The 11,139-nt window shown below is 33.3% G+C and overlaps 2 protein-coding genes across 2 annotated transcripts; one reads left to right on the forward strand and one right to left on the reverse strand.

Annotated features, from left to right (window-relative positions):
* Positions 1–4,973: 4,973 nt before the first annotated feature.
* On the forward strand, positions 4,974–5,643 carry LOC142613855 (putative gamma-glutamylcyclotransferase At3g02910). Its single transcript, XM_075786368.1, has one exon. The coding sequence runs from the start codon at positions 5,047–5,049 to the stop codon at positions 5,572–5,574; it is 528 nt and encodes a 175-aa protein (XP_075642483.1). The 5' UTR covers positions 4,974–5,046; the 3' UTR covers positions 5,575–5,643.
* A 1,298-nt stretch (positions 5,644–6,941) lies between these two features.
* LOC142613856 (uncharacterized) lies at positions 6,942–9,263 on the reverse strand. Its single transcript, XM_075786369.1, has 3 exons — positions 9,115–9,263; positions 7,961–8,104; positions 6,942–7,374 (listed from the first exon to the last, which is right to left on the reverse strand). The coding sequence occupies exons 1-3, from the start codon at positions 9,150–9,152 to the stop codon at positions 7,200–7,202; spliced, it is 357 nt and encodes a 118-aa protein (XP_075642484.1). The 5' UTR covers positions 9,153–9,263; the 3' UTR covers positions 6,942–7,199.
* Positions 9,264–11,139: the final 1,876 nt, after the last annotated feature.

Raw genomic sequence — 11,139 nt, forward strand, 5'->3', positions numbered from 1 at the left:
AGAAAAATAGATTGAGATTAAATGTAATAGTAAAAACATATTGTGAAAGGGAGGTAGTTAATTGCATATATGTAATTGCACCGAATCTCAATTCACGAAAAACAACCAAGTAAAATAAAAGAGAGAAGAGAAGAGCTACAAAGCACACAAACCCAAGAGCTACGGCCAGAAACCAGGAAACACACACTCAAGAGCCTCGCTGTGCCCTATCTTTACTATCTCATTAACATACGGATAAACTTCTTATTAGTGTAAACAATATTTAAACTCAAACTTCTTATTAATAAATAATGGGAAAGAAAGAAACTTTTATGAAATAGATGAGAGAGTTGAATATTTCCCGACATTATTGTCGTATAAGTTAAAGGCAGTGAATGAGATTTTTGTCGGGTGCAATGTATAGGCAAAGGAGATCAGACCTTTTTGCACAAACTGCATATGCATCTGACAAAAATGGTACCTTCACCCCTCTCGAAATGTTACTGTCTCAAATGGGGATTGCCTACCTACGTGTCTACGTCGATTACGTATGGACCAAGTTTAGTTTTGCGCCCAAATCCCAACGTTTCAGTCCCTACACATGTGGTGGATGTCCCACTGTGCACGTGAATCCCTGTATTCAACAAATCTGGTCGCACGTACAAAATATATAAACAAATATTATTTGAGTACGTGAGTTCTAAGCCATTTGATTTTAGAAAATTTTTTATTAAAAATTGAAAAAATTATACAATTTTTTCAATTTTTGATAAATTTTTTTTAAAAAATAGTATATAATTGTATGCCCTAGTGTATGGAGCACGTGTTAATAAAATCCATATTATTTAAGGAAATACTTTTTTTTTTTTCCTAACCGTGTTTTATTATTGTTCGTGACATATGAGCCTATAGCGGAAGTTCTTTCATAATGCTGATCCTTAGAATTGAACTGAGAAACTTCCAATCAAACCCGAAATGGCAATTTTGAAACTGCGTGCCCAAACCACTGGACGAACTCACTGGGTTAATCATTAAGACTTATTTTTCATTGGATGTTATGTTTCAACAACTCTCAAGTCTCAAAGTGTTCCTCAACTACTTTTCATGAAATCTAGTTTATGGGACATGGGATTTTGGGCTTAGCTAGCTAGAGATTGCGACAGACATTAGCAAATTGATAGTATCAACTTTTCGAAAAAGGAGGGTGGTGAATGGAGATTATGGAGATTATGATATAATATATCATGCGGAGTCAAATAATTGAAGGTAACTTGCATTGCATCATGTGTGGGCCGTGTGGCTTGAATCGGTTAACCAACTTTCGCACGGGGCTCTAGGACCTAGGTACGTACAAAGAGAAAAGGAGCGTGCGGGCTACCCTTATTAGAAAGATCTGCGGCTTCTTAGAGCTCTAGATTCTACATATATTCAAGATCTTGACCAAGCAAGTTCTAAAGTTTAATCGAATTTAGATCGATAGACCTGCCATCGACTAGGTTTCCAAAAAGAATTCTAGAATCCAAGATTACAAGTTACAACGCACACAGGCTTCGATCGATCACAAGCAATCATGCCATAACTTGATCGATCATAGTACCTTAATCTCTTTAACAGCCTCTTTAATGACATTTAAGATTCTCTTCATGTATAAGTATAACTTGATGAGCTCGGCCTTGGGGGAGCTCATCAAGTTTTGAGTTTAACTGAGCTTGATGAGAAGCCTCCAATGAAAAGAATAGAGAGAAGTTATGGACCAAGTTTAGCTTTTTAATTTTAATTTAATTTAATTATATATATATTTAATTTCCAATTTGGTTTGGTATCGTCTTCTCTCATTTAAAAGGACAATTTTTGTTTTAATCCTTCTTTCTAAGTGCTGTATTAAATTATTATAATTTTTTATTTTCTTAAAAAGGCTTGGTTTGGGAAATGTAAGAGCATCTCCAATAGCATACGTAAAAGTAAAATAATCTCTACAATAGGAATGAAAAAGAAGAAGAAGGTCTTTAATGGTTTCTCTAAATCACAATTTGTTTTTACTCATGACCAGTAGCTCATCAAGTTTGATGAGCTATTGTACATTAGCAACTGGATTTTTATCATTAAAAAATTACACTAATTACTATTATATCAATTATTTTTCTTTCTTTTTAATTTTTCTTCTCTCATACTATTATATTAACTAATATTTAAATGAGATAGAGAAAGAATAGAAAATTTGTTGAAAAATGTATTTGAAAAATTAAGTAGACAAAAGGTAAATATAACTATTCACTCTTTAGATTATACAAAAATTTAGAAAATCTAATGGAGGCGTTCTAAGTTATATTAATGAGATTATGATTGTGTATTATTAAATTGTTTTGGCGACAATAAAAGGTAGGATCACAAAGCAAGCTATGGCCAAGCATTACAAATAGGGACTAGGGCCCCTTAACTTATATCTTCCACCATCCCTACAGATGGAACAATCTGACCCTCAATATATATATGCATATAACCAAAGTTGTTCTGGACCATAATGCATCCGCTGTGCAATCAAATCGAGAATAAAAGGTTAGCTTGGCCATTTTAAGCTTTACTTCCTTCTGAAACATGCTCAACCTGTTGTCTATGCACTCGCCAAATCTACGCCAAGAGTTTTAAAGTTACTTTAGCTTGTTGTCTCGTGTGTATCATGATCTATATATAATTTCCATGTCCCAACTGCAGAAGAAAATGATTGATCATGCTCCAACGCACCATTATTGCCCCATGCAATTAGATTTGAGATTTAAAGAAAAGTACAGAATGAAAGATTTTTTCTCTCAAATTTCCTTTTCAAGAGGACCATGTTGTTCCAAATAAGGACCTACATGGACCTACTTTTTAGTCTCTTCCTCCCTCTAATCTCTATATGCTTCTCTAAAGATTGACCAATTTCTACCGTTACAACTGTAAAGGGTGATATAATTCTTTCGAGAGGGGCCTAAAGCCCTAAATGGGTAAAAATCTTTTTGTTTACATTCATTTTTTTCACTCACCAATTTTTATAGCTGAACCTTAGACGCAACTTTTATCCTTATTTCTGAAAGGTTCGAAAAGATTTATGAAGATTTCTTTGTCAAACATGTTGATCTTTGCGATAAAAAAAAAAAAAAAAAAACACATACACACATCGATTTTTACCTTTGGGCTGGACTTCCCTTGCATACGTATTACCAAAACTAATGGCCTGTTGAATGAAGGGACGAAGAAGAGAAAGTGAAGAGGAGTAAAGTAGAGTAGAGTTGGCTACAAATAAGCTAATTGTGTGCTAACTTTACTCTACTCTACTTCCCTTCCTCAATCCAAACCAACCATAAATTGAGCTAACTTAAATAGTTGGTGCAAAAATTACTTTCATTAGTAATTGCAACAATCGACCGTTTGGGTTGGAAAAACTTTTCCAAATCCGGACTAGTTCTACACTTTACATGCCAAACGGTCCAAATCTACTTTTAGTAACACCTATAATTAATATATATATATATATATATATATTTTTTAAATATAATTGATATTACATTGTCACTGTAGTTTTTTGTTTCACTTAGCTTAAAGAGGGTGTTTAGAACTTTTCAAAACCCGAATATTCCCTTAGGTGGTGCGTATAGGTGTCCCATCTCATAAATATCAAGTAATTATAACTAGTGGCCCTAATTAAGATGTTGGTTACAGTTTTCAATCTCAATCAATCTTTGTTTTAGTCACATATAAATAAAATTAATTATAAGTTTACTTGTATTACGTATTGAATAATTGAGTCAGATTCAAAGCATAAGTTGGTAAAATCCAAAACCATCCCAAACTTTGAATCCAATTCTATCACATACCCATCTGAAAAAATTCTAAACACATCCAAATAGGATCAGGTTATGGAAATATATTCTTATAAATCAATAATAATAATAAAAAGATTATGCTGCCGTAAAGTATACCATAATTAATTATTTTTAAAAATATTTTCTTGAAAAAAAAAAAAAAAAGGAATTAACAGCACAGTACCCTTAAAAAAGAATCCGTGTTCTCTCATTCCCTGTGTGTCAGATTGAAAAGACATGAATTGGTCCTGGTTTAGCTAAATTTGGTTTAGAAGCAAGTAATTTCATGATTGGGCCGTTTACTGTGTCAAAGTATAAATGCATTTAGGCCTGTCAGTGTCAGCCCAATTAATTTTATTGGCCCAAGATTTGTCCTTTGATATTATTTTATGGGTCAGTGCCAGTTAACAACTTTTTGACTTTTTTTTTTCTGTATTTTTTTTTGTCTTTTTGTGCAGTTGTTGTCATTCTTTTTGGATTTATAAACTGTCAGCCTACTTATAAAGTGAAAAAAATATTAAAATAATTTATGGGACCAATTTTATGTTTTTTTTTTTTTTTTTACAGTTAATAGTAGTCACTTTATAAGGATAAATGTTTGTAGGGTGTGAGCTAAGATCAGTATAAGTATTTATGAATTTGTGAGGGTTAAAGGTCATTATAAGTGCTTGTAGAGTGTGAAGGCTAAATATTTTAAATAAATTTCCAAAAGAGAGTTTAATCGAGATCTTCACACACATACACTTAAATTAGCTGAAAGTATAATTTTTATCTTGTATAAAAAAAAATTGGGCGAAAATAGCCAAGTAACATATTTTTGCAAATTATGTTGCAATTTCTCACTGTTTCGAAAATATATAAGGATCTATCACTTTTGGTTACTCGAGTTTAGTGAAATCGAATTTTCTATAATACTCGAGTATCATGGAAAAATTTTGAATATTTTTTTATGGAACTCGAATTCCGTAAACTCGAGTGCCATAAAAAAAATTTAAAATTTTTCAGAGTATATATTTTTTTAAAACTCTTATTTCACAAATTTAAATTTAAAAAAGTGATAAATTCTTATATATTTTTAAAATAGCGGTAGATTGATATATATATATTTTTGCTAAAGAATGGTAGTGACGCATTTTCGCCCCCAACAAAAAAAAAAAATTCTAATCATATATGCAAAAAGTCATCAATCTCTCTCTCTCTCTCTCTCTCTCTCTCTCTCTCAGGAATGGGCGGTGACAGTTTTGGGCAATCCAAAGGCCACCTGATCTTCACATACGGCACACTGAAGCGAGGTTTTCCGAACCATGGTTTAATGCAATCCCTGATAGACCAGAACGACGCCGTTTTCCTGGGCACCCACGTGACCCTACACTCCTACCCACTCGTGTGCGGACCCAACGGCATCCCATACCTGATCAACCTCCCCGGGTCGGGTCACCGTGTCAAGGGCGAGCTCTACTCCGTGTCAACCCGCGGACTCGGCCGCCTAGACGAGCTGGAGGGCATTACCCTCGGCCACTACGAGCGGCTCCCCATTCAGACTCAGGCTGAGGCGGAGGCGGAGGCGGAGGCGTACTACGCGCACCGTAGCTTTGGGGAGGAGCTGTGGGAGAAGAATGGGAGAGAGGGGTTGAGTGAGTACACAGAGAGAGAGGCGAGTGGGTTTGTGAGAAGAGAGGATAGGCCTAAGGATCGGAGTTTTGTTGATGAGGTGCGTTTCTTTTTGTCATCTTCTTCCTCTGCTCCAAAATAATGATTCTTTGATTGAAAGAGCAAGTGGGTATTAAATAAAAATTTACCATTAATTGGTTGTTAGTTTTTTTTTTATTTTCTGTATTATCCATGTGCTTGAACTGTTTCGTTGTTAATGTTGTGATGGGTGGGTGAGTGTAAAGCTCAAAATGAATGCTTCACCTTTGTTTTAAATGAAATCTTAAATAATTTGTACCGTACTATATTTGTTAATAATGTGAAAAAAGTTAAAATACTTCACCATGCATAAGCAGTTGTTATTACTTTTAAAGTTTAAACATAGATACAAGACATGATATCAATCGTTTTTTATTATTATTATTATCCACATCAGGATTTTGTCCATCTGGATTTCATGTACAGTTAATGAAGGTCTTTATTACTTTTAAAGTTTTAATTAACAAAGCTATGTGAGGGGGGTTCAAGTTCAACAGTTACAGAATTACAGGGTGCACATTGATACAATAAACTTCATATCAAAATTATAGTATGTAAATATGAGATAAAAAAAAAAATAGTAAAGGACGTTTCTTACCCATATGAGATTTTTTTTTTTTTGGGATGAGAAATTACTTACTTGAAAAGGTTGTGTGCTTCCTTGTTGGGATTTAGTGACGTTGATCAATTATTTGCTGATTATAGATTAGATGCGAAGTAAAGAGCTCCTGTCATAGTACAAGAAGGATATGTTTATTGAACATTGTATGAGATTGTCGTAGATGCATTATAACATTTGAGTAGAGTAATAACGACTTCTATTTGAGCAAGTATGAGACAATCGGAGGGAAATCTGGCACAAATCTAAAATCGCGATAAAATGTTTTGATTGATGTTAGGGATATACCACAAAATTTTATAAAATTGGTAGAGCAAATTGACATTCATTTATTATGTTGTTGAAGTCCATCAATTACATGCATTGGCATATTAGATTACAAATCTTTTGTAGTATAATTTCAAATTTGTAGAGCTTTAGCATTTTCCAAATGTTTTTACATCTCCTTGCAATATTCCCTATTTAGTGACAATTATTGTACAAATTGCATTCTGCTTACTTCTGAGTGAAGGTCAGAACTGCTTTTCATTGAGAAAAGCTATAATGTGGCACCTCTTCCTTATAAAATTTCATATTACCTGTAGGGCCATGATTTAGATCAACAACAATAAGCTTCAGGGTGTTGATCTGTGGCAATTTCCCATTAAAACAGGGACCATCTCCAAAAAATTTGAGATGGTTTAGAAAGTTGGAGGCTACTAACAATCTTAGTATCTTACCAATCCTTATTTTAATTCTGTTCTTTTTTTTTTTTTGGTGCTCCAAGAGAATCATACAAGGTTACTTTCTATGGCAGCATTGAGTCTTCATAATTATAACAGAATGGAACTGCCATTTTTATTTTGACAAATACCCAATAATCTTATATAGGTCCATAGAGGAGAGCCTCTAGTAGTCTTTTTATTTTATTAACACAATACTCATCCTATGAGTTTGATTATATCATCGAGTTGCCAAAGCAAACTCTCATGACATAATGCCCATTGAAGTTTTACACAAACCTTCATTAGCTGACTTTCCACAAGCTATCACAGATGGAGTGGTTACATGTGAACACTCTTCTGCTAAGGTCATTCAGTGGTACAGGTGCAACCATCAGCACATTCAAAAAAGGCCTTGCCTGCTTTAGGCCCTTCAATCTTGGAGATGACACAACTCCAACCTTCACCACACTTGCAGAATGCGCCTCCACTAAAGTTCTCTAGCTTTTGCTTCACGTTCGGGTCCCCATCTACTATCCCATCTCTGCTACCAAGAAATAAAGCATCAGTATTCATCTTTTGTAGGATTCACCTATGTGCATATCTTGATCCAATTATTAAGTATTTGCATACTCATATTCTAGCCAAATCAGTGCTCAAACTCATAATGAAAATTTTAAGCTTCCCTTGGAAAAATCTAAAATGAAAATTACACAATGAAATGCTTTAAGCACAGTTGGCTTTGTGCGTGCATTTATAGTTGCTTGGAAGCTTCCAACTAGGTTTATGTCACAATGAAACGCTTTTTCATTGTTGAATTGCATCCTTCAGAATTATCTATATATACTTTCGAAATACCCTCACTTTTCTGTCGGTACAAATACAATGAGACATAGATAACATCATCTTAGCAGACCTCAACTTTATTTTCTTTCCCCTGTTTAACTATATCTTTTATACAGGGAAGGGTGGAAGCTTTTGTAAACTTATGTTGAAAGACATAGGGAAATGAAATCAAACCAAGAACTTTCTAAGTGCTTGTTTAATCCTAAGAGTCCTTGGCTGCTGACAAAAATAATTAGAAATGCGACTTCCAAATGTAAGTAAGAAAATTAAGAAATATAACATACATGACACAGGTGCAATTTTCACCGCATTTGAAGAAGGCCTTCCCTGCATCAGGTCCCTCAGTCCTAGTAATGACGCATGTCCACCCTTCACCACACTTGCAAACTACATCACTTGAGCCAGAGTTCCCTCCAACTGTGTCAACCCTGCTCAAAGAGGGGCTATCACTACCGCTGTATCATCTTGTGATTGAATATTGACAATAAGCAGAACATATCCTTCTTGCAATATGGCTGAAGTTCTTTGCTTCATCTAATTATGATCAACCTTGTATTGAGTATTGACCATGATCACCACCAAAATCTAGCAAGGAACCACGTATCTTTTTTAAGGTCATCTATTTAACATATGGTTTATAGAAACATCCTTTCAATTTTTTATAGGTTTAAGATAACCTTATGCTTTCATGGATTAACCCAACCCATTTGCCAGGTCTAGACAATATTTTGAATGAGTTTTTTTTTTTTTTTTTTGTATCATCAAAAAGAAAAAGAGGAGCAAGTTTACCTTCTGTTATGTAATTCCTCTGTTTTTGTAATAAAGTTTTGTTGTTCGTCATAAATAAAAATCAAAAAGAAAAAGGGAGTAAGTTTTATTCACAACTCTTCGGTTCGAACTGTCTATGAACTTTTAACTTAAGCCCAAATAGTCTTCTTATGCTTAAAAGATGAGGCCACTAGCTTTAAGAAGTGTGCAGCACAACGGGTTGGCTAGGGGACTTAAAAACAAACCAAATCCAAAGAGCCAAAATTCTTGTGATAAGCTGATAAGCCTCATATGACAAACTTTGAGTCCCTTGTTCTTGGAAGTTGAAACACAAATATTATAGATATAATAAGCAATTGACTCTGAGATCTTTTTGGTAGTGAACATGACCAATTTGTTAGAACTAGTGAAGTTTAGGAATTGGAGATCTGCATTTATGTTTCCATTTTATGAGCTGAAATCTGAATTAAGCAATTAACTGTCACAAAGCACAATCATGCACAGATAAAATATAAGCCACATATATCCAACATATATATGTCTAATTAAGGGGATCATATTATGGAATTGCATGTTGCAATACATGGGTGTAAACAACATGAACCACATGAAAGATGATATATAGCTTTTAGAACAGAAGTAAGCTTTAGGATAGCTAGAGAAGTGAAACCTGGGTGGTTCCTGCAAGCTGGTGCCTTGAGTCTCCATTTTTATAAAACCTGTGGTGTCCTCCTAGTTCAACTTCTCTATATATGCACACTTTAGCTATTTTGTTCAGGTAACCAGTAACCTTGCATCAAGCATCGTCGTATATAAGACAAAATAAATCATATCTCTCAAGGACAATATTGTCCTTATCTGCCGTGAACTTATCATCTTCCTGTAATAGTTCAGTGGCCCAAAATTAATAAAACTTTATCAAGTGATGAGGACAAGAAAAAAAAAGGTTCCTGAATCTCTCACGTTTTGCACATCTCTTTTTTCATATTTATTTTTATACGTTAAAATGTTGATATTTTGCATTAATTATAGAAATATGTGTGAAATAATGGATTTAAATAAATGTGAAAAAATATTTAGCCGGAATGAAAAATATTTATCCATTAACATTTGTCAGTAATCTCGTGTAGGGTTTAGTTCTAAAAGATTGAATATATTTCATTCTCCTAACACTCTATGACTCTAAGAGAAAAAAAAACAAAAACAAAAACGCTAATTACACGTAGCTCTATATCCTTTAGTTCTATTTTGTTTTTTGATCGTTAGGTTTGGTAGGTCACGTCTCAGTAACACTAAAAGTGTGCGTTTGCCCAGCAATGATTTTACATTTTACATTTTTTTATTGGCTTTCACGGTATTGTTCACGGACCAGCCAAGTACTGAAAAATGCAGTAATAAGTAGTAAATTCTAGGTCCCATGATATTATTTATAGTTTAAAATTTATTTTACTACAGTATTTTCAGCAATAAATTTTCAGTAAAATTAGAGATATTCAAACATACCCAAAGAAATTAGCCAACAGCAAGGGCACGTGTCCATGCCGAACATATTCTCATGACGAGTGACATACAATTGAGTAGTACCAAACTACTTTTTGTTTTAAAAAAACAACTGGTTTTCATAGGGTTTTCATTTTGCAAATTTATAATTCTAAAACCAGCTACATTTTTCTTTAGTAAAAAGTAAAACAAAAAATAGTTACATCTCATTAATTTTGTCAAACTTCTGAATCACAGCAGCGATTTAAGAATGAATTTGTTGGACCATATAGGTTTTGAGTCAAATGATGGGCCAGTTTTGTTATGATGTAAACATTGCAAAAGCTGGTGTGATGGAAATAGCTGTGTAGAAGCTGCTGCAACGTTTTGGCAGAAATTTTTTTTGCTAAATGCTTTGTAGAAACAGTTGTAAGCAGCTGATTCACTTTGTTGAATGTTTGGTACATGTCATTGTGATAGTGCTTTAAAAGTCGCACCCTCAAAATGGATGATATGATATGATTAAAGAAAAAATATAAAGCTTTATCATGATAATTTTAAATAGAAAAAAAAAATTGTTATAAATTATTTTGGAGATTAGATTTAAAAGTACTTATTTTAAGGGGAGTTTGAGACAGGGATGGAGCTACTTATGGGCAAGGGGCTGGGGCTAGACTGAACAAAGTTTCTCTCCAAACTTTCCATATTTATAATATATATTTATATTCAGCGTGAATTTTGAAAATCTAACCGTTAGATTGTATGTTCTTATTACATCCTTAATGCTTACAAAACTTCAAGAAAATCAAAGATCAATTGCTATGTTATCAAATAAATGTTATAAATTTCAAGTTTTTGTAATCTAAAGTTGTAGATAAAAAATAAGTTAATTGATCAAATAGTAAATAATATCTGATTTGAACGAAATTTGATATGTATGTTAAGAAAATAAAAAACATGAAATTCAACGGTTAGATTTTCAAAATTCACAAAAAAAAAAAAAAATTTGAAGAGTTTCTTTTCAAACTAGTTTGGAGAGAAACTTTGTTCGGTCAGCTCCCTGTATTTTTTAAATAAAAATAAAATTCTATATATTAAAGATCAATTTAGCATTTGGGCCCAAATAAATTAACTCTGCCTCCCAACATAAATATGTGGCTTTACCAAAAAAATAGCCCAAATAAAAAAAACTTAGCCCAACTAAAAATAAAAATAG

Source organism: Castanea sativa, chromosome 10, assembly GCF_040712315.1.
Source record: "Castanea sativa cultivar Marrone di Chiusa Pesio chromosome 10, ASM4071231v1".
Taxonomy (NCBI): Eukaryota; Viridiplantae; Streptophyta; class Magnoliopsida; order Fagales; family Fagaceae; genus Castanea; species Castanea sativa.